Source organism: Nyctereutes procyonoides, unplaced genomic scaffold (genome assembly GCF_905146905.1).
Source record: "Nyctereutes procyonoides isolate TBG_1078 unplaced genomic scaffold, NYPRO_anot_genome, whole genome shotgun sequence".
NCBI lineage: Eukaryota > Metazoa > Chordata > Mammalia > Carnivora > Canidae > Nyctereutes > Nyctereutes procyonoides.
The window spans coordinates 12,139,240-12,161,714 of record NW_026575025.1 but is presented as its reverse complement, the minus strand read 5'-3'; the positions used below and the strand labels follow the sequence as shown (position 1 = coordinate 12,161,714).

The 22,475-nt window shown below is 52.0% G+C and overlaps 2 protein-coding genes across 2 annotated transcripts; one reads left to right on the top strand and one right to left on the bottom strand.

Moving 5' to 3' along the window:
* The first annotated feature begins 1,630 nt into the window (after positions 1 to 1,630).
* Positions 1,631 to 19,884, top strand: FERMT3 (FERM domain containing kindlin 3). Its single transcript, XM_055315139.1, has 15 exons — positions 1,631 to 1,754; positions 2,265 to 2,524; positions 5,016 to 5,249; positions 5,463 to 5,582; positions 5,700 to 5,868; positions 6,101 to 6,203; positions 17,084 to 17,191; positions 17,336 to 17,470; positions 17,551 to 17,600; positions 17,707 to 17,831; positions 18,037 to 18,143; positions 18,226 to 18,459; positions 18,800 to 18,924; positions 19,434 to 19,575; positions 19,703 to 19,884. Exons 2-15 carry the CDS (start codon positions 2,365 to 2,367, stop codon positions 19,880 to 19,882), a joined length of 1,992 nt encoding a protein of 663 aa, XP_055171114.1. The 5' UTR covers positions 1,631 to 1,754; positions 2,265 to 2,364; the 3' UTR covers positions 19,883 to 19,884.
* A 312-nt stretch (positions 19,885 to 20,196) lies between these two features.
* TRPT1 (tRNA phosphotransferase 1) lies at positions 20,197 to 22,421 on the bottom strand. Its single transcript, XM_055315141.1, has 7 exons — positions 22,147 to 22,421; positions 21,824 to 21,905; positions 21,145 to 21,314; positions 20,882 to 21,056; positions 20,626 to 20,682; positions 20,441 to 20,551; positions 20,197 to 20,318 (listed from the first exon to the last, which is right to left on the bottom strand). The coding sequence occupies exons 1-7, from the start codon at positions 22,273 to 22,275 to the stop codon at positions 20,257 to 20,259; spliced, it is 786 nt and encodes a 261-aa protein (XP_055171116.1). The 5' UTR covers positions 22,276 to 22,421; the 3' UTR covers positions 20,197 to 20,256.
* Between the last annotated feature and the right edge of the window lie 54 nt (positions 22,422 to 22,475).

Here is a 22,475-nt window from a genome sequence, read left to right as displayed (position 1 = left end):
CAGTAAACCATCATTTGACAACCAAAAAAGACCAAACAAACATCACTGCTCAACTGAAAGATTTTTAGTTTCATTTGAACATGGTTACAGCAAGCTATTTCTAAAACGCTGGAGCAGGGTGGGAGTAAAAACTTCCTCATTTGCTCCAACAGCACAGCTTTCTGAGCTAGGAAGCTGCTGAGGCCAGCAGCTGGCTGCACTTCCGGTCCCTTGACTTTGCATAAGATGGCCTTCCCCTGGGAATCTCCAGCAGGCTCCTTCCTCCATTTGTGTGGCAGCTTCAGAAAACCTCATCTCCACAGGCATGCTGCTGCCCTTGGGTGCTACGGACTCATTTCTCAGGTTTTAGCTAAACTGATTCTCTCTGGGCAGCCCTGGTAGCTCAGCGGTTTAGCGCTGCCTTCAGCCCAGGGTGGGATCCTGGAGACCTGGGATCAAGTCCCAAGTCAGGCTCCCTGCGTGGAGCCTGCTTCTCCCTCTGCCTGTGTCTCTGCCTCTCTCTCTCTCTCTCTCTATGTCTCTCATGCATAAATAAATAAAATCTTTAAAAATAAATAAACAGGGATCCCTGGGTGGCGCAGCGGTTTGGCGCCTGCCTTTGGCCCAGGGCGCGATCCTGGAGACCTGGGATCGAATCCCACATCGGGCTCCTGGTGCATGGAGCCTGCTTCTCCCTCTGCCTGTGTCTCTGCCTCTCTCTCTCTCTCTCTGACTATCATAAATAAAAAATAAATAAATAAATAAATAAATAAACAAACAAACAAACAAATAAATAAACTGATTTTCTCTGAAAAGGCTCAGTTCCTGCTGGGAACCAGCAGTGAGCAGAGGCCTTTGTGGTCAGGCCAAAGCTGACCTCCCAGGGCAGGTGATGGGACCATCCAAGGTCACATTTGAGTAGGAACTTGACTGACGGGAGTGACCCTTGGGATACACGGTGTGAGCAAGAATGTCACGTGGAGGGGTAGAGTGGCAGCGCCAGATTTGAAGCCTCAAGCCCTGGAGGCGTGGGGTGGGGAGGTCATGAATGAGCAGAGGCCAATTCCTGTGCAGCTGTTCCACTGGGCAGCTCTAAGCTTTTACATGTTTGGAAGTAGAGGCCCTTACTGGGGACAGGAAAGACTTAAGGAAGTGGTTTCCCTCGGGGATCTTCTTCAGGGATCTACTTCGTGGTGATAAGGGACTCCCTGGGGCTTGAGCTTGCTTGACTTCCCGGTTCCTAAATAACCTAGATCTGATCCTTTCAGCTGTGTGGCTTTCCCTCTCGACAGCACAGTGATGTTTCATGTCCCAAAGCCTCGGCCACCCCCACCCCCACCCCCACTTTGTGACAGCCTGGAGATAGAAGATGACCCTCTAAGTGGACAGTGTGTGTAGACAACGTGAACTGGGGGCTTTTCTAGTTTGAACTGAGCTTCTTCCCTCCAGATCAGGGGACGCTTTGTGTGGTCCTGGTGGTGGGCCCCAAGCCTGCTCCTTCCTTGCTCCCTATGCTCCCTGGGAACAAAGGTGGGGCCACCCCTGAATCCTCAGCCTACTGGCAGTTGCTTCCTGCACCCAGCGCCAGCCCGCCAGCCCGCCCTGGGGAGGGGCTGAGCCTCATGATAAGACAGCAAAGGCTGCCCTCTAAAGAAAGCTCCAGAGAGAAAGCAAAGGGGGAAGGAAACCCTGAGCTGCAGGTGTTTTACACTGAGGTCGGGAGCGGCTGACACTCCAACCCCGGCACCTGCAGCCCCCAAGCCCTTCCAGGCCAGGTAAGCTGGGGCGGAAGCTGAAAGCCCAACCACCCTTTCTTCACTGTCCTGCAGCCCCTCTGCCCAGCATGCCTCTCTCCATGCGGCACCCTGGACTTTTCACAGCCCGAGAGAAGCCTTGGCTGGTTTGGGATGTCTGGGTCTGAGCTCCTGGCCAGGATCGGAAGTATTTTCTGGTTTGGGCTCACCACCATTTCCAGGGTGGGCAGTTGCCCTTGTGGGCTTGGAGGTGAAATGGGAAGCAGAGGGAGGCGGTACCGAGCTCTGGCATCAAGCTGGGGGATGAGTGAGCCCCCCCCTTACTCTTACTGGGCCTCAGTCTAACTGTAAGATGGGAGTGCATTGGACTGCACTGTTCAACTAAACCACTGATGATGGTGAGGGTGAGGGTGAGGGTGAGGGTGAGGGTGAGGGAGTCGGAGGTGTGCCCGGAACAGTTCAGCACCCATGTCTCCCTGCTGCCGTGACATACTGGCCTTCGGGCTCCTCTCTGCTCTCCTGCCCATCCAGATCACCACAGGGCTACGTCTGTCTGAACGCAGGCCGCAGCCCAGGCCCGGCACCCTGCCTACTTTACCATCTCCCCACCCTCGAGAGAGCCACCACAGACATGGCGGGGATGAAGACGGCCACCGGGGACTACATCGACTCGTCCTGGGAGCTGCGGGTCTTTGTGGGAGAGGATGACCCGGAGGCTGAGTCGGTCACCCTCCGGGTCACAGGGGAGTCGCACATCGGAGGGGTGCTCCTGAAGATTGTGGAGGAGATCAGTGAGTGCCCCGCGGCCCCCCGTTGCTGACCTCAGCACCTTGGAGTGGCCCTAAGTGGGTCCCTAGATGCTTCCGGGCCCCCCAACTCTGCGGCTCTTGATAACCCCACCACAGTGACTCAGGCACCAGCTTAATCATTTGGTTCCAAAAAAGACATTTCCCCAACTTCCCCTCCCTCCCGCAGTTCTCCCTCCCTTCCTCTCACTCCAGCTGGTTCTGCTAAATCCCCACAGAGCACAGAGTGGACTGCCAAGGTCCGAGGGGCAGAAGGGGCCTTGCCTGGGCCAGGGCACAGGCTGCACTCAAGGTCTCACGAGACTGGGGTTGGGGGTGGGGGGCCTGGGGCCTGCTCCCATACCCTGGGCCAGGGCGGAAGCCCTCAGCAGGCTGGTGACAGGCCCAGTGGGGTGGGAAGGCCCTGCCCCCACAGGAAGTTACAGCACAGCGGCCTGTGGTATCAGGCGTGGAGAGGACCAGGGCTAGGCCCACGGGGGCCTCTCAGCCCCTTTCCTTGCTGGGGGTGGGGGCTGCCCCTTCCTGGGAGGGCAGCTGGCACACCCGGACAGGCAGAGCCAGAAGGCAGGCCCCCGATCATTTCAGCCAAGAGTCCCAGGTCCCAGGTCCCAGGCCCCCTGTGGGGAAGGTAGGCCAGGGCTTCCTCAGACCCAGCCAACCCACCACATGCAGCCTGGGAGGCAGGTCGGTTGGCTTCTGGACAGTTGGAGCCCTGGGGACAGCCTAGCCACAAGGCTCGAGGTCGTGAGGGAGCTTCCAACAGGCAAGGCCCGAGGAGGCTGTGAAAGCAGAAGTGGAAAACAGAGGGTCCCTCAGGAGACCGGGCGTCAGACCAAGCTACAGCCAGGTCTGGGCTGAGTCAGGGCAGAGGGGGTGAAGATACAGGGCCCCCGAGGAAGACCTGGTTGGCTCCAGGTCAGGCACACGAGCGATGCAACAGGTCTAAACAAGGAGGCAGTGATTCAGTCAGATGGGCAGAGCAGATGGTCCACCCACAGCTGAGTCCCCCCCACCGGGAGTAAGTCCCTCCAGCTCCTGTCCCTGGCAGTGGGGACATCGTCTCTATCCCTCCTAATCCTGCTCATTCCTATTGTCTGAGATGCCTACTGAGACTCAGCCAGCCAGCCTCCACGCCACGATGCCAGCCCCTGCCTTCCTGACGTATGGCCAGGCAGGTGACACTGACCCTTCAGCTCCTGGCACAGGGCTGGATGCTGGCCTCAGCAGAGGGGGAAAGAGCATGGGGCCTGGAGCCAGAGGGGCTGCACTCAGCCAGGCCAGGGAGACTCCCTAGGGGGTTCCTGAGAAGGGCCATGTCAGGGATGGGGAGTGGGGGGAGTGGGGCGTGTTGTGACAGGGGGGTGAGTGACAGGGGGCTGGGCATGATGTTGGAGCATGGGGCACTCTGAACTGGGGCCTCGACCCGAAAGAACGCCTGGAGTGTGCCAACAAGAGATCGGGGTAGCTGCCATCAGTTTATGCTACCCTGCAGGTGGAGAGCAGCCACTAAAGGGTTTTCAACAGTGGCTTACGTCTAGACAGCCCCCCAGGTAGGGGTGGGCTGAAGGCAGGGAGAGAGGCTCTCCTACGGTGGGCAGTGAGGATGGATAGGAGGATGGATTTTGGAGCTGAGATCGGCATCGATTAAAAGTGGTGGCTAAAAGTGAAAAGATGATGCTTGGGCCTGGCAGGGAAGTCCTGTGACCCAGCCCCCCATGCTGGAGCCAGCAAGGAGGGAGAAAAGCCTACATCCCGTGTCAGGCAGAGCGAGATTCACTCTGGAAGTAGAAGTCATGGCATTTCTGTCCCAGAGGCAGGCATGGGGCCGGTAAACATGTTTCTGGAATGCCTGGACCTGGTGGGCATGTCCTTTAGGCCCTGGTATGTGAGTTTCTGGCCTGGGGCCTGGTCCTGAGGTGTAGTGTGTCTGGGGAACAAGGCAGGAGCCCTGGAAAGAGGAGGACATGGAGAAGGATGGGAATCTGACCCAAAGAAGGTCAAGGACAGGCCAGGAGAAGAGGCCCAGGAGACAACACAAGAGCCAGAGGTCAAGAGGAGATGGGGAGAGGGCGCCACAAAGCCAGAACAGAGTGAGGGGCAAAAGCTCACAGGACCCTGAGAGGCTGGATAGATGGAACCAGAGAACTTCTTGCCCCTGGCAGCTCTGGTGACGCTGGGAGGGACCAGGGGAAGGTGGTAGCAGGAGTGCGGGTGGAGCTGGGACCAGACCATTGGTGAGGAAGGGCCCTGCACACCCTAGAGAGCTGTGTCCCTGCTTCGTCTTTGTGCTCACCGCACAGCAGCCCACCTGGGGGTCCCCAAAGAGACACGTGTCATCTCTCACTAGCTGCAGGAAGAGTGAGGTATTCGTGTTCCTAACTGGGTCGTCGCTCACATGCATCATTAGCGTGCCCGCATAGCACCGGGCACGGCCCCCCGTGGCTGACGGACACCCTGCCTCCCCCGTGGCCCACAGAGCGCAAGCAGGACTGGTCAGACCATGCCATTTGGTGGGAACAGAAAAGACAATGGCTCCTGCAGACCCACTGGACGCTGGACAAGTACGGCATCCTGGCCGATGCTCGCCTCTTCTTCGGGCCCCAGCACCGGCCCATCATCCTACGGCTGCCCAATCGCCGGGCCCTGCGCCTGCGAGCCAGCTTCTCCCAGCCCCTCTTCCAGGCTGTGGCTGCCATCTGCCGCCTCCTCAGTGAGTCCCCTGCTCTCCCTCTGGGGCAAGGGTCCTGCAAGAGGGCAGTTGACCCTGCCTTATGGGCCCAGCCAGCCATTGTCGCCATGTCCTTGCTGCCCTGGTCCCTGTCCAGCCTGCAGGGCTGTGATCTGTTCCACAGGACCCAGGAGTGGGGCGAGAGGTTCGGGGGCAGGACCCCGGCCCCCTCGCTGAGGTCCCAGCTCCCCTCAGGTATCCGGCACCCTGAGGAGCTGTCCCTACTCCGGGCTCCTGAGAAGAAGGAGAAGAAGAAGAAGGAGAAGGAGCCAGAAGAGGAGTTGTATGACTTGACCAAGGTCGTCCTGGCTGGAGGTGAGCATAGGCTGGGCAGGCCGGGGGTGGGGGTGGTGGGAGGGGGTGCTGGGTGCTACATGGCCCTGGAGGCCGGGGCTGGGGGCCGGGCCCGTTTCACCCTGTCCTGCACTTCAGGCGTGGCACCTGCATTGTTCCGGGGAATGCCAGCCCACTTCTCAGACAGTGCCCAGACCGAGGCCTGCTATCACATGCTGAGCCGGCCACAGCCACCGCCGGACCCCCTCTTGCTCCAGCGCCTGCCTCGGCCCAGCTCCCTGTTGGACAAGACTCAGCTCCACAGCAGGTGTACTGCATGCCGAGGACACCCCGGGGGCCAGGTCCCCTTGCGTCTGGGCTCCCACTTCCAGAGCCCATGCCCTCCCTGTATCCTTGCCCCAAATCCACACTGCCTATCTCCAGGCCTTTCTTACATGTGTGCCGGCCCTCGGGCCCCCTGCCCAGCCCCGCCCCACCCCTGTCATGCCCCAGCACTGTACCTGCATAAGCCCTGACCTCTTCCCTGTGCTGTGGACCAGGTGGCTGGACTCCTCACGGTGCCTCATGCAGCAGGGGATCAAGGCCGGGGACATGCTCTGGCTGCGCTTTAAGTACTACAGCTTCTTCGACTTGGATCCCAAGGTGGGCTGGGTCAGGGAACAGTGGGGCTCTGGGTCAGTGAGACATGGAAACTAAGGGTCAGGGCTCTGGGCTTTGGGAACCTTAGAGACTTGCAGGGCATCTGTCCATCTATCCATCGTCCATCCACACTCCTGTTTGTTAACTCTGCCAGCGTGGTGCTGAGCCAGGTCTGACGGCAGGTCCTTTTCTCAAGGGGCATTCAGGTACAGGAAGACCACAGGGCAGTGGAGACAGTGGCGAGTGCCCCCAAGAAACCTGCCCAGGTGGGAGATGCCAGCACCTAGATTCAGACCTGGAAGGGGTGTCACTGGGATCTGCAGGTTTAGGGTGGGCGAGCGGCAAGGCTGTGCAGGCAGGGGCAGCAGGCATCTCCCTCCCTGCCTCCTGTCCCTGCTGGCAATCAGGTGATCAGTGGCTCCATGCAGCCCTCTCAGAAACCTTCCGTAGCTCGTAGGCGTGCCCTCACCCGCGACCCCTTTTCTCTGCCCCCCTTTACTGTGAAACTTCTAACTGTTGTTCTTTACTGAATCCTTGCTCTCCACAATCCCACCTCCTGCTCCCTGTGGGTGCTCCTGGACTCCCCTTCTATGTCCTCAGCCAAATCTGTCCTGGTGTCCTCAGTCCCCTTCCACACACAGGAAGCACACCTGCTGAGGTGACCATGCCCTGCATGCTCTGTGTCCCTGCTCACTTCACTCCTGCTTCTTACCAGACCACTGGTGACCCCTGCAGTCTGGGGCGGGGGTGTGGATGGGGGTCTCCAGATGCCCTGTCCGGATTCCCTAACTCTCCCTCCTGCCTCCACAGCCTCCAGGGGTGGCAAATCCACAGCTCCCTCCACAGCCATCCTTATCTCCCTGCCCTTTATAACTCCCAAGTGTGTAATCTCTGGTGTAGACATTCTACCTCAAGGTCTGTCCTCGAGTGTCCAGGTGGCCCAGCTCTGCTCACAGACCCAACGGGCACCTCAGACTCCTGCCTGAACCAGAAGTCTTGGTTCCCCGACTGCCCAGCACATCCTCCCTCCCACCTTTCATGGATACATTGCCAAAGCCTGCAGGCAAACACCATTCTGGATCCCTCCATTTCGTTCCCACCCCATCCATCTTTGTGTCCTGTTCATCCTCCCCTGAATTAAAATCCCAAACCACCCATACTCTATCTCTTCATCTCTCTGTCTGTCCAGCGGTCAGCCTGTGTCCTGTTGGTAGTGCACTCCTGACACACCTCTCTCCTCTCTTGGCCTCCCCCACCTCCACACCACACCTGGATGAACAGACACTAGATCAGGGCCCTCCTGAGGCTGCTGAACCCCGAGTTCCTGCACGATCTGTTGCCTGCCAGCCTGTCTGCCCTGTACCCTCCTTCCACATCCAGCCTTTTCCTCTCCTGGGGACTTCCTTGTTGCCTTCTCCAGCTCTTCCTTCCCTACATTGGATTGAGTGGCTTACATGATTCCATTTTATTTCCTTTATGTTAGTTTATTAGCTATACTTTTTTTTTAAGATTTTGTATTTATTTATTCATGAGAGACACAGACAGAGAGGCAGAGACACAGGCAGAGGGAGAAGCAGGCTCCCGGCAGGGAACCCAATCACGCCCTGGGCCAAAGGCAGACGCTAAACTGCTAAGCCACCGAGGCATCCCCCAAATCAATTTTAAAATATTTTCATCACCCCAGAAAGAAAGCCATACCCATCAGCAGTCACTCCCCCTTTGCCCCTCACCTGCTTAGCCCCAGACACCTTGTAATCTTTTTCCTGTCTCTATAGACTTGCCCATCCTGGACACTTCCTAGAAATGGAATCATACAATATGTGGCTTTTTGTTGTTTCTTACCCTTGGCATCATGTTTTCATGTTTTAGCATGTCCAGTGTTTCATTCCTTTTTACCGCAAAGGAGGATTTCATTGTATGGATATGCCACATTTTATTGATCTATTCAGCAATTAATAGACATTCGGTTCCCACCTACCCCCAATGTTGGCTATTACGAATAATGCTGCTATGAATGTTCATGTACAAGTTTATTTTTTTATGATAGTCACACAGAGAGAGAGAGAGAGAGAGACATAGGCAGAGGGAGAAGCAGGCTCCATGCACCGGGAGCCCGATGTGGGATTCGATCCCGGGTCTCCAGGATCCCGCCCTGGGCCAAAGGCAGGTGCCAAACCGCTGCGCCACCCAGGGATCCCCATGTACAAGTTTTTGAATGGTTGTATCTTTTCATTTCTCTTGGGTGTAGACCTAGGAATAGGATTGTTGAATTGTTATCACTATTACTTTTACTTTAACCAATCATTTTTTTTGTGTGTGTGGAACTTTTTGTTTTGAGATAATTGGAGATTCCCAGACAGTTGTAAAAAGTAATACACAGAGGGCATCTGGCTGACTCAGTTGGTAGAGCATGCGACTCCATTTCAGGGTTGTGAGTTCAAGCCCCACGGTCATGGAGCCTACTTAAAAGTAAATAATAATAATAAACAGAGATCCTAGATACCTGGGTACCTTTTTTTTTTTTAATAATTTTAAAAGATTTTATTTATTTATTCATGAGACACACAGAGAAGAGAGAGAGGCAGAGACACAGGCAGAGGGAGAAGCAGGCTCTATGCAGGGAGCCCGATGCGGGACTCGATCCTGGGACCCCAGGATCACGCCCTGGGTTGAAGGTGGCACTAAACTGCTGAGCCACCCGGCCTGTCCCCTGGGTACCTTTTATCCCAGTGTCTGCCAATCCTTAACCAGGATGTTTCAATATAGTCAAGATTCAGCTCATCAGCCAACTGCCCTGTAAAGACACTTAAAAAATACGAACAAAGTCTTTTATACCTGCTCCCATGCTCACCATTTCCTGTGCTCTTTATTCCCATGTATAGATCCAGATTTCCAGCTGGTCTCATTTTCTGTCTGCCTAAAGGACTTCCTTTAACATTTCTTGTGGTGCTAATCTACTGGTAATGATTCTTTCAGCTTTTGTATGTTGAGCAAGTCATTATCTTGCCTTTAATTTTGAAAGATTTTTTAACTCAGTGTAGAATTCTTGGTTGATGGTTTTGTTTCTTACGATACTTTATTTCTTTTAAGATTTTATTTATTTATTTGAGAGAGAGAGAGCAAGAGAGAGAACGCACAAGTGGGGGAAGAACACAAAGGGAGAGGGAGAAGCCGGCTCCCCACTGAGCAGGGGGCGAGGCTCAACATGGGACTTGTTCTCTGGACCCTGGGATCATAACCTGAGCCTAAGGCAGATGCTTAACTGAGCCACCCAGGTGCCCTTATTTCTGATTTAAACAATGTGATTATTATATGCCTTAGTTCCCTTCAGGTTTTTCATACTTGGGGTTCAGTGAGCTTCTTGAATCTGTGAATTGATAGTTTGCATTAAGTTTGGAGTCATTTTTTTCAGGTGTTTTTTTTTTTTTCTCCCTCCCTTGATCAGATTCCAATTATACTAACTATTAGACTGCTTAGAATCATCCCACAGCCCATTGATGCTCAGTTTGGGCTTTTTAGGTGATTTTTCCATTCTTATTTTTCTGTGTTGCATTTTGAGTAGGTCTCTTGCTCTATCTTCAAGTTTACTAATCTTCCTTCTGCCATGTTGAATCTGCCATGGATTATGCCTACATAAAATTCCATGACTCTCCTCACCATGCTCCTGTATCTCTACCTCCTTGAACACATGTGATATATTTATAGTAACTCTTAATGTTTTTATCTGCTAATTCTATCACCTGTGTCATTTCTGGATCTGTATCTATAGATTCTCTCCTCGTTATGAGTTGTATTTTTCTGCTTGTTTTCATGCCTGGTCATTTTTTCCCCTTTATTTTGGGAGTTTTGTCTTACTTTGTTGGGTGTTTTGTTTTGTTATTTTCCTTTTGTATTTTTGTGTCATTTTTTTATTTGATGCCAGACACTACAAATCTTACATTCCTGGGTGCTAGATTTTTATAGTCCTTTAACTATTTTTTTTAGGATTTTATTTATTCATGATAGTCACACACAGAGAGAGAGAGGCAGAGACACAGGCAGAGGGAGAAGCAGGCTCCATGCACCGGGAGCCTGATGCGGGATTTGATCCCGGGTCTCCAGGATCGCGCCCTGGGCCAAAGGCAGGTGCTAAAGTGCTGCGCCACCCAGGGATCCCCCTTTAAGTATTTTTAACCTTGTTTAGGGGGTTCCTGGGTGGCTCAGTGGTTGAGTGTCTGTCTTTGGCTCAGGTCGTGATCCCAGAATCCTGGGATCAAGTCCTGCATTGGGCTCCCCATGGGGAGCATGCTTTCCCTCTGCCTGTGTCTCTCAAGAATAAACAAATAAAATCTTTTATTTATTTTTTTAAATTTTTATTTATTTATTAGAGAGAGAGAGAGAGAAGGAGAGAGAGAGAGAGGCAGAGACATAGGCAGAGGGAGAAGCAGGCTCCATGCACCGGGAGCCCGACGTGGGATTCGATCCCGGGTCTCCAGGATCGCGCCCTGGGCGAAAGGCAGGCGCTAAACCGCTGAGCCACCCAAGGTTCCCAACAAATAAAATCTTAAAAACAAAAAACAAAAAACAAAAAAAACCTTGTTTAGAGATGAAGTTAAACTACTTGGAGACAGTTTGATCCTTTCAAGGCTTGCCTTGAATGTTAATTAGGCAGGACAAAAGCATCCTCTAATCTAGGACTAATTTACCCCATTACTGAGGCAGTTGCCTTCAGAGGACTCTATCTAACATGCCATGCTATTAGAGGTTTCTCTAATCTGGCTTTTCGGAGTGTGAACAACTTCCACCCTTAGAAGAGCTCTGGTTAAATGTTCCAGCTGCTCCTTTCAAGTGTTTTTTACTTTTTCTGTCAGCCTTGGATAGTTTCTTTATATACATACACTGATCAGTGCTTAAAGACTCAAGAGGAGCCCTCTGCTGATCTCCAGAGCTTTCTCTTTGTGTCACTCTCTCCTCTCCAGGACTCTGTTCTGTGAATGCCAGCTGCCTTGGACTCATAAAATGCTCAACTACATTTCTTCAACCTGGGGAATATGCTGGGCTCTGTTTGGGGTCCCCCTCCCTGTGCAACTGTCTCTGGGCAATAAGCTGGGGCAATCAGGATTCACCATGTTTGTTTCCCTTCTGTCAGGAATCACTATTCTATGTAATTTCTTGTCCAATATCTAAAAACCATATCCATGTTGCTCTCTGGGTTTTGTTTTGTGTGTGTGTGTGTGTGTGTGTGTGTGTGTGTTTTAAAGATTTTTTTTTAAGATTTTATTTATTTATTCATGAGAGACACAGAGAGGGAGAGAGGCAGAGACACAAGCAGAGGAAGAAGCAGGCTCCATGCAGGGAGTCCAATGCGGGATTTGATCCTGGGTCTCCAGGATCAGGCCCTGGGCTGAAGACAGCACTAAACTGCTGAGCCACCCGGGCTGCCCAAAGATTTGCTTTTTAAGTAATCTCTGCACCCAACATGGGGCTTGAACTTATAACTCTGAGATCAAGAGTTGCATGCTCTACCAACTGAGCCAACCAGGTTGCCCCTGTTCTCTTTGTTCTCAAAATAAAAACTTAAAAACAGAATTTCTTTTTTATTTAATATTCTTCTTTTTTGTAAAGATGAGGTTTATTTATTTATTTGTTTTAGAGATTTTATTTATTTATGAGAGACACACAGAGAGAGGCAGAGACATAGGCAGAGGGAGAAACAGGTTCCTCACAGGGAGGGTGTTGTGGGACTTGATCCCCAGACCTGGGATCATGCTGTGAGCCAAAGGCAGATGCTCAATCACTGAGCTGCCCAGGCACCCCTATTTAATATTCTTTTTAAAAAGTTTTTATGGGATCCCTGTGTGGCGCAGCGGTTTGGCGCCTGCCTTTGGCCCAGGGCGCAATCCTGGAGACCCGGGATCGAATCCCACGTCGGGCTCCCGGTGCATGGAGCCTGCTTCTCCCTCTGCCTGTGTCTCTGCCTCTCTCTCTCTCTGTGTGTGTGACTATCATAAATAAATAAACATTTAAAAAAATAAAATAAAAAGTTTTTATTTATTTGTTTGTTTATTTATTTATTTATTTATTTATTTATTTATTTATTTATGTAATCTCTACACCCAACATGGAGCTCAAACTCATGACCAACCCCAAGATCAAGAGTCACATGCTCTTCTGACTGGGCTAGCCAGGAAACCACCCCCCTAATTTTCTTATAGATCACAGTTGTTATATTTTATTTACTTTCTTTTCTTTTTTTTTTAAGATTTTACTTATTTATTTGTGAGAGATACAGAGAGAGAGAGAGAGAGAGGCAGAGACACAGGCAGAGGGAGAAGCAGGCTCCATGCAGGGAGCCCGATGTGGGACTTGATCCCACGACTCCAGGAGCATACCCTGAGCCAAAAGCAGGTGCTAAACCACTGAGCCACCCAGACAACCCAATTTACCTACTTTTCTATTAACTGTGCATAATAGTCTTTTTGGGGGTCTCTCTTCTGATGGTAAATGACCTGACATCCTGTATGTCTGACATCCTGTATGTCTACCCTGTATGTATGTATGTATGTATGTATGTATGTCTACCTGTATGTATGACATCCTGTATGTCTACCCTCCCTCTCATGATAGTTTGACTAGGTATAGAATTCTAGGTTGAAAATATTTTCCTGCCAAATCCAAAGCGACCTTTTCATTGTCTTCTAGATCCCAGTGGTTCTATTGAGGAGTCTAATGTCTTTTTGTTGTTAATCCTCCCATGTGAGACCATTTTATTTTTTTTTCTTGGAGAGGAGGTAGATACTAAAAGCTTTTAGAATCTTCTCCGTATCTCATAATGCTTTAAATTCTCTTAATAATATGTCCTAGTATGGATCTTTCCTCACTGATGGCCTGAACACTTGCTGAGCCCTTTTAGATCAGAAACTTGAGTCTTTCAATTCTGGAGAAATGCCCTAAACAATCTCTTTAATCATTTCCTTCCTACCACGTTTCTGTTCCTTATGGAACTCAGTAGATATTACACCCCCTGGATTGCTTCTTCAAAGAAAAAACAGACATTTATCTTGTCTTTCTCATTTCTTTTTTTTATTTTTATTTATTTTTTAAAGATTTTATTTATTTATTCATGAGAGACAGAGAGAGAGAAAGAGAGAGAGAGAGGCGCAGAGACACAGGCAGAGGGAGAAGCAGGCTCCATGCAAGGAGCCTGATGTGGGACTGGATCCCAGGATCCCAGGATCACACCCTGGGCTGAAGGTGGCACTAAACTGCTGAGCCACCCGGGCTGCCCTCATTTCTTTTTTTTAATTTTTTTTTTTAATTTACAATAGTCATACAGAGAGAGAGAGAGGCAGAGACACAGGCAGAGGGAGAAGCAGGCTCCATGTACCGGGAGCCTGACGTGGGATTCGATCCCGGGTGTCCAGGATCGCGCCCTGGGCCAAAGGCAGGCGCCAAACCGCTGCGCCACCCAGGGATCCCCTAAACATACATTTTGAAAAATGTATAAATGTATCCAACACATCAAGCAGCAGAACTTTACCAACCCCCAGAAGACCCCTTCATACCCCTTCTAGGCAGTATCTCCCTTGGTGGGGGGGGACACTAATGTTAATTCTGACACCATGCTTGTGTTTGAAATCTACATAAATGAAATCACATAGTCTGTGCTCTTTTGCCTGGCCTTTTTTCACTCAGCATTATGCTTGTATGATTCGTCCACACTGCATATAGCTCTAGCTTATTCTTTTTCATTGGTGCGTGATAATTCCATTATCTCAGTATACCACAATTAATTTTCCATTCTACTGTTGATGGGCATTACACAGTTTCCAGTTTGGGACTATTATGAATAGAGATGCTATGAACATTCCAGTAATGTCTTTTGGTGAACATATGTTCACCAAACACACATTTTTGTATGGTATGTGCCCAGAGATGGACTTGCTGGATTACAACACTGATTTAATTGTAGCAGATAGCTGTTAAGCAGCTTTCCAAATTGGTTGTACCAAGTTACACCTCCACCAGTAGTGTACAAAAATTTTGCTTGTTCCACAACTTCACCAGCACTTGGTATTTTCTATCACTTCCATGGTAGCCACTCTGGTAGGCGTGTAATGGTATCTAATATGGTTTTTTGTTTATTTGGTTTTATTTTTTTTTTTGGTTTTTTTTTTTAAACAGCTTTACTCAGATATAACTTAAATGCCGTAAAAATCACTCATCATTAAGTATTCATTTTGATTATGTTCAGGAAATTTATACAGTTGTGCAGCCATCACTGCAGTAAAGTTTTAAAACATTTCATCATCTTGGAAGGTTCTCTAGTACCCATCTGCAGTCATTCCTCCTCCCACGCCAAAACCCAGACAGCCACTGGTGTGCTTTTTATGTGGCTTTACTTCACATTTCCTTGATGACTAATCAGGTTGAGCCCTTTTTCATATGACTACTAGCCATTTGGATGTCCTCTTTTGTGAAGTTTCTGCTCAACTTTTTATGCCAATTTTAACAATTGAGTTGCTTGTCTTTCATTTTGTGTTATAGGAGTTCTTTATATATTCTGTATATGAGAAGTACTTTGTCAGATAAATATATTGTAATTATAGTTTCCTACCCTATATTTTGCCTTTTTGTTCTCTTATTGGTTTATTTTGATTAAAAAAGTTTCTAATTTTAATATAATTTGACTTCTATCTTTAAATATTTTTCTTTTATGATTAATCTTTTGTGTCCTGTTTAAAAAATCGTTTTTATTCCAAGATCACAAAGATGTAGTCCTATTTTTCTCTAAAAGCTTTCTTGTTTCGACTTTCATATTTAGATCTGCAATCCAGTTAGAGTTGATATTTGTGTGTGGTGTGAAGTAGGGGAACAAAACCTGTATTTTTTTTTTCAAAGATTTTATTTATTTATTCATGATAGACACAGAGAGAGAGAGAGAGAGAGAGGCAGAGACACAGGCAGAGGGAGAAGCAGGCTCCGTGCAGGGAGCTCGACGTGGGACTCGATCCCGGGTCTCCAGGATCACGCCCTGGGCGCTTAAACTGCTGAGCCACACAGGCTGCCCTGTATGTTTTTTTTTTTTTTAAATACAGGTATTCAGTGGACCCAGTGGATATCATTTACTGAAAATAGCATCCTTTCCCCAGTGACTATGAGGTCATCTTTGTTCTAAGTCAGGTGAACATAAATGTATGGGTCTTTCTCTTTCAGGTTCCATTGGTCAGTTTGTCTCTCTTCATCGATGCCATGCAGTCTTAATGACTATATCTGATTTTTTTTTTCTTCAAAACACAGCATCCTGTTCTCGTTTTACAAGTATTGCATTTTGTCTCTCAAAGGATTTTGACTGGTTGAACTTTTCTTCCGCTCCCTACTGTCTTTATTTCCTCCCAGCTCTCTTTTCTGTTTGTCTTGATCTCTGTAGTTGCTGCCAACAGCTTTCCTTGCACAAGGGTAATCCCTGCCTGCCCCTTCATATTGAGAGGCTAGGCTCTAGGAAGCCACTGAAAATCCTCAGTGGATGAATGGGGTTTAGCACTTTGGGGGCTTCCTGGGGTGGGGTAAGTGTGTTGTTCTTTGCTGGGGGGGTGGGGTGGTTTTCTCTTTGGCTCATCAGTTTCTCAGCAGCAAACCCTCTGATCTCCAGACTAGGAATAGAAGGCTCACTATCATCGATGTCTTGGGTGACAAGTGGGGAAGATCCAGGGGTGACCCACCTTTCAGAATGTCAGCCTTTGCCTGGTTCACCTGTTTTTAGCACAGTACCTGCCCTCACCCAGCTGTGCCTAGAGTACCAAATGCAGGGGTCCTCTGGCTCACCATCTCCAGAGAGTAAATCTTTGGCTTCTGCCAGCCTGGCTGTCACTTGGCTGCAGGGAGTGGGGGACACCTGCTCTTTTCATACACCTTCTACAGTCCTCATTTCAGCCCACCCTCACTTCTCAGCCAGAGGATCCCAGTCCAAAACCTGTCAGAGAGAGCCACATGCCTGGATGCCTTTGTCTAGATATCTGTTCTTTGTGCCTATTTCCAGAACTCATTAGTGCCTTTACCACAGAACAAGAGAGGGGAAAGAACAAGAGATCCTATCTCTCTCACCATAACTCATTTCCCGTTCATGTTTCTGTGTTCCATCTTCTGAAATGTTGTCAGCATCCCTTACCTGCGGTGGTTCCCACTCTTCTTTGTCCTTTTGGTTTACCCTTTTAGGTCTTTGCTATCAATTTTGGTGGATTTCAGAGGGAGCATGGGCTTGGTCTTCTGTGGGTAACTGGGGTCCCCCTTTGAGCTTTGCACTCCCTGTTCCTTCTCTCTGGAATGTTCTTCATCACTCTTCCCTTTAGTGGCCCATTGCCATCCTTCATGTCTGGGGGCAGTCTGTCACCTCCTCAAGGAAGACTTTCCTGAATGCTTCCTCATGTAGAGTAGCCCCCTGAACCCCAGTTCCATTTCTTCTCATCACCATCATCCGTGGGGTGTCCTTGCCTGAGGGCATGGATGAATGGCCCCATGGAAGCTATTTCCTTTATTACTTTTTTTTTTAAGATTTTATTTTATTTATTCATGAGACACACGCAGAGGCAGAGACACAGGCAGAGGGAGAAGCAGGCTCCATGCAGGGAGCCCGATGCGGGACTCAATTCCAGGATCACAGGATCAAGCCCTGAGCCAAACGCAGACACTCAACTGTTGAGCCACCCAGGCATCCCTGTACAGAAAGTTTTACAGGGGAAAAAGTACTACTTGTCTGGGCAGACTGGAAGGCTGGAGTTGAGGTCTCCTGTCCATGCGGAGCCAGTAGACGAACTTGCCACTGCACAGAAGGCAGGGCTGGAGGCTGAAGCTCCCGGGTCCCTTTGGCCCCTGACCAAGCCTGGCCTCCCCTGCCCCTGCTGCAGACAGACCCAGTGCGGCTGACCCAGCTATATGAGCAGGCTCGGTGGGACTTACTGTTGGAGGAGACCGACTGCACCGAGGAAGAGATGATGGTGTTCGCAGCCCTGCAGGTGCCTGGGGGGGGGGGCAGGGGGGGGTGCAGGTCAAGCCCAGGGTGGTCTCCCAGCCAGGGGGCATCTCCGGGAAGCCCCACTTAGGGCATTGTGGGCTATGGGGCAGCTCACTCAGCCCCCCTGGCCATGTGCCCCTCCCAGTACCACATAAACAAGCTGTCCCAGAGTGGAGAGGTGGGTGAAACTGCTGGCATGGACCTGGGGCTGGACGACCTGGATGCCGCCCTGAACAACCTGGAGGTGAAGCTGGAAGGCTCGGCCTCCACAGATGTGCTGGTGAGGAGGGACGCTAGTCAGGCTTGGGGTCGGGGTCAAGTGCGAACACCTGGTCCCCCTCTAACTCCCCTTCTTGGCAGAACAACCTCACCACCATCCCAGAACTTAAGGACCATCTCCGGATCTTCCGGTGAGTTAGGGCCAGAGTTGGCAGCCCTGCCTGAGGGGCGCAGTGTGGACAGAGAACCCAGGAGAGAGGGAGGCAACTTAACACAGACCTCCTGCCTCGCCTTCAGGCCCCGGAAGCTGACCCTAAAGGGGTATCGCCAACACTGGGTGGTGTTCAAGGAGACCACCCTGTCCTACTACAAGAGCCAGGATGAGGCCCCAGGGGATCCCATTCAGCAGCTCAACCTCAAGGGTGAGTGAAGGTGGCCTGGCAAGGACACGGACAAGGACAGGAGCTGGCTGGGGGCCCATGTGAAAGCTCTCACCTCAGTTTCCCTCTGGGGGGCAGAAGAAGATGTCCTCTGTCCTGAGCTATTGCACTGGGCTGGCCTTCGCCCAGGGATCTCTCAGGCAGGGCCCCCCCACCCTGGCCTACCCACCCCTTCGTCTCCCTCTAGGCTGTGAGGTGGTCCCTGATGTCAACGTCTCAGGCCAGAAGTTCTGCATTAAACTCCTGGTGCCCTCCCCTGAGGGCATGAGCGAAATCTACCTGCGGTGCCAGGATGTAAGTCAGGGCCAGGCTGAGGCTGGATGGGGATGGGAACAGGGGCAGGCGGCTGAACCTGAGCCTGTTCCTCATCCCCCAGGAGAAGCAGTATGCCCGCTGGATGGCCGGCTGCCGACTGGCGTCTAAGGGTCGCACCATGGCGGACAGCAGCTATGCCAGCGAGGTGCAGGCCATTCTGGCCTTCCTCAGCCTGCAGCGGACAGGTGGTGGGGGCTCAGGCAACCACCCCCAAGGCCCTGATGCCTCTGCTGAGGGTCTCAACCCCTATGGCCTTGTTGCACCCCGCTTCCAGCGAAAGTTCAAGGCCAAGCAGGTGCCAAAGGAAGTGGGTGGTGGGAATGACCACAGTGTTTATTTGGCCACCTTTGGCCCTGGATCTCCACAGAGCCTTCCTTTAGAAAGCCATGTGCTCGCTCATTCCTTCTCCTCCCCACGTCCTTAAGACCGAGCACGCTGGTCCCTACCCTCTGGGAGGGGTCATGGTCCACCTCAGGCCTGGCTCAGCTCCTATCTGCTGAGTGGTGAGAGGGTGCACTGTGGTGGCCCCACATGGGGCCCCACCCCTGCTCCAGGCTCAGCATCCTGTCTCCCCAGTGGGGACAGGCAGGAGGTCTCAGGGATTTTGATGGCTCCTCACCAGTGTGGTCCCGCAGCTCACCCCACGGATCCTGGAAGCCCACCAGAACGTGGCTCAGCTTTCGCTGTCTGAGGCCCAGCTGCGCTTCATCCAGGCCTGGCAGTCCTTGCCTGACTTTGGCATCTCCTACGTTGTGGTCAGGTACGGGCCTAGCCTGCTCCACCCTCCTTGTGGCCTGCTGAGGCACCCTGAAGCCTCCCTTCCTGTTCTTTGTGGGCGCTCTGTGGGTACTCAGCCATCCTCTGCCCCTGGCAGCACACACCAGAGTGAGAGATCAGGCCGAGACGGCAGGAGCCCTGGCCCTCCTTGGAGACCAGTCCCTCTGGAGGCTGCAGTTCCCTGCTGTGACAGGGAGCGCCCTCTGCCCATTTCCCAAGCCTGCAAACATAGAGCCAGGCAACAGATGATGAAGATACCAAAGAAAGTTGTTCTTGAAAGGCACGGACAGTTTGCCTGATGTTGTCAAAGGCTATTATAATGATTTTATCAGCTAACACTCATTTTCTAGACGAGGAACCTGAGGCCCAAGGAACCTAGCTGACATGTGCCCAGCTTGCCCCCGGGCACCGTGCCAGGCTATCTGGGTGGGCTCCGGGGCCATGCAGGGCAGGGCTCTTGCTCACACTCTCTCCCCGCCCCACCGGGGCTAGGTTCAAGGGCAGCAAGAAGGATGAGATCCTGGGCATCGCCAACAACAGGCTGATCCGCATTGACCTGGCTGTAGGCGATGTGGTCAAGACCTGGCGCTTCAGCAATATGCGCCAGTGGAATGTCAACTGGGACATCCGACAGGTGGGCTGGGACTCAGGGTGGGATCAGGTTCCCGGGGGCGGGACAGGCGCAGCCAGGGCTGGAAGGGGTGGCGGGGGCTGCTCCCTTATCTCACCTCCTCCAGCCCCTCTGACTGCCCGCTCTGCAGGTGGCCATCGAGTTTGATGAACATATCAACGTGGCTTTCAGCTGTGTGTCCGCCAGCTGCCGCATTGTGCATGAATATATTGGGGGTTACATTTTCCTGTCAACCCGAGAGCGGGCCCGTGGGGAAGAGCTGGACGAGGACCTCTTCCTGCAGCTCACAGGAGGCCATGAGGCCTTCTGAGGCCTGTCTGATTGCCCCCACTTTGCTCACTGCCTGCTATGGCCACTCCTAAGCCCACACTCTCTCCAGACATGTACTGAGCTGGCACATTCACCTGCTGTCACTGGCTTTATGCAGACCAGGGACCTAATTGGGCCAGACTCTGCCATCCCCTAGGCTAGGGAGAGTGGATTATGAGCTCGAACAAGGTCCGCCCTTCCCTTGTCTAAGTGGCCAAGACTAATACCCCTGAGCACACGAGGAAGACCAGCTGTAACTACAGGATGAGGATAATTCATGGTTTCAAACTGGAGCTTCTTTTTTTGTTACCTTTTAACTTTTAACTTTTTTTTTAATAAATATTTTATTGTTGGATTATCCTTCTTCCTCTGGAGCTATGCTTGGGGGCCACTCTGACACTCTGTCTCTTCATTACCAGCCAAGGAGAGGAACTTTCCTGAAATGGAGACAAGAGGTTAGGAACGGGAGACCCATCAGCCTGGGGCTGGGAGCTGGGAAGGAGATGGCAGAGGGCACAGGCTCAGGCACCCCGAATAGGAGTAAGGTGGTGGTTCTCACGAGAAGGGCGGAGCTGCAGGGCCTCCTTGAAATACTTGGGAAGCAGGAAGCCATCAGCATTCCCTGGAGTCAGGATCACTCCATTGGCAGAGCGGAAGAAGGGGATTCCATCTGCAGACAAAGCCAGAGATGTGACTCCTATCCTCTCTGAAGCCCTAGGGCAGTCCTGCTGTGTCCAGACTCACCTGCCAGGGCCAGGGGCCCATCAATCAACACAGCCACTTCACAATTTGGTCGCATGCCTGCAGAGACAATTGGAGCTGGGACCTGGGGCATGTGGAGTTGCAGTCATCAAACCTGGGCAGGCTCAGTGGAAGGTCCTGGGCTCAGGGTGCGGATTGGGTGACTACAGCATGCAGAGCATGGAATGGCCTTAGATGAGAGAAGCTATGATACTTGGAGAGGGACCTGGTAGGACGACAGCTGGGGAGGGCCACTGACCACTGATGACACCAGGATCCCCAGGAAGTCCTGGGGCCAGGTGAATATGTGTCCTTCCCCGGCAGGACAGACCCTTGAGCAGGATGGATGGCCAGTGCTGCCAGAATGTGCCATGGACAAGCATGGGAGGCAAGGCCTGTGGGGTCTCCAAGGGCATCAGCTCCAACTCCGGTACCTGGGATGGGTTGGGGAATGGACAGCAGTGAGACCCTCTCCCTGGAGGGGTCCCACATGGTTCTCTCACTTGTCCCCTTAGCTCCCACCTGCAGAGAGTGACCCTGATTCGCCCGGATGAGAGGGCCAGTGCTGGGGTCCCCTGGCTGCAGGGCAAACCGCTGCTTCCGGTTGGTATCCACCACGCGCTGCACATCTTCAGCAGAGAAGCTGTGGAACTGGGGCAGCTGCAGGAGGGTGTCCAGGGGCACGAAGCCATCTGCAGGCAGGCAGGGTGCTCAGGAGATGAACTTGTTCTGGCCTGGGCCAGAGTTAATAGGGCGAGCCACAGGTAGCCAGAACAGAGTCTGGGCTTAGGGTTTATCTGTGAGAGTCTCCCCTTTCCGGGCCTCTCTTTCCTTAACTTACATGGGAATAGGATCTGGCTTGGGGAGGGTCACAGGATAAGTGACTCTTTTATAGCATAGTACCCTGCCCAGAAAGGACTCAATAAACACCAGTTACCTTGACACCCCCCCACCCCCGTACCCACTCTTGGGTGTTTACTGGGCCACATGCACCATTAGTATTGCCGGGCCTGGAGTAGACAGAAGGTCCTCTCCCAGTTTGATCTAGATATTGGGCTCTGGGCCTCGGTGTTCCTTGCATGTGGAGGGGATGTGCCCTCTGTGCTGTCCCCATAGGGCCATGAGTCAGGCAGTCACAGATAGGCTCACACCGCTCCCTCGTCTCCAACCACTCACCTCAGTCTTCAAGACTTTCACTTACCAGCCCTCATGGGAAGCCCCAGCTTCAGAGCCCCGTGACGCAGGGCATAGGACAAAGCCTTGGACAGCTGTACATCTCGGTCCTGTAAGAGCCCAGAGGTGACCCCTGGTCCCTGTAGTGATGCTGCCCTGCTGCCCACCCTGCACTCCGGGTGACTTGCTGCAGAGGGAGGCCACAGGGAAAGGAATCCCCACTTTCTGGGAAGAGAGTGTGTGACGCATCCGCCCCCACTCCCACGCACCAGCATATTCCAGAGAGCTAGGGCGTAAAGTCCCCCTCCAATTACCACCAAGAAAGTGGGGATTAGGATGGGGTGGGCACACCTCTTCCCGGGGCCTGTGAGCCCTTCTACTCCTGGGTCCTGTGGTTTCCTGCCTCCTTCCTCCAAGGGAGCTCATGGCTGAGACCTGAGGGGAACAGTGATAGGTGGGGACTGTTAAGGACCCTCTCATGTCCCCATCCTGCCCAGCAAGTCACGAAGCCTCAGGACGAGTGAGCTGCGAAGGGGATATTCAGCTCATTAAATTCACTTCCCACCCATCCCCAACTCCCTCGTGCAGATAGGGAAACTGAGGCCCAGGAAGCAAGATTCGCCCAAGGTCACACCGAGTCCCTCACGAATCCCAGGGAAGCCCACAGCCCCGCAAAGGCG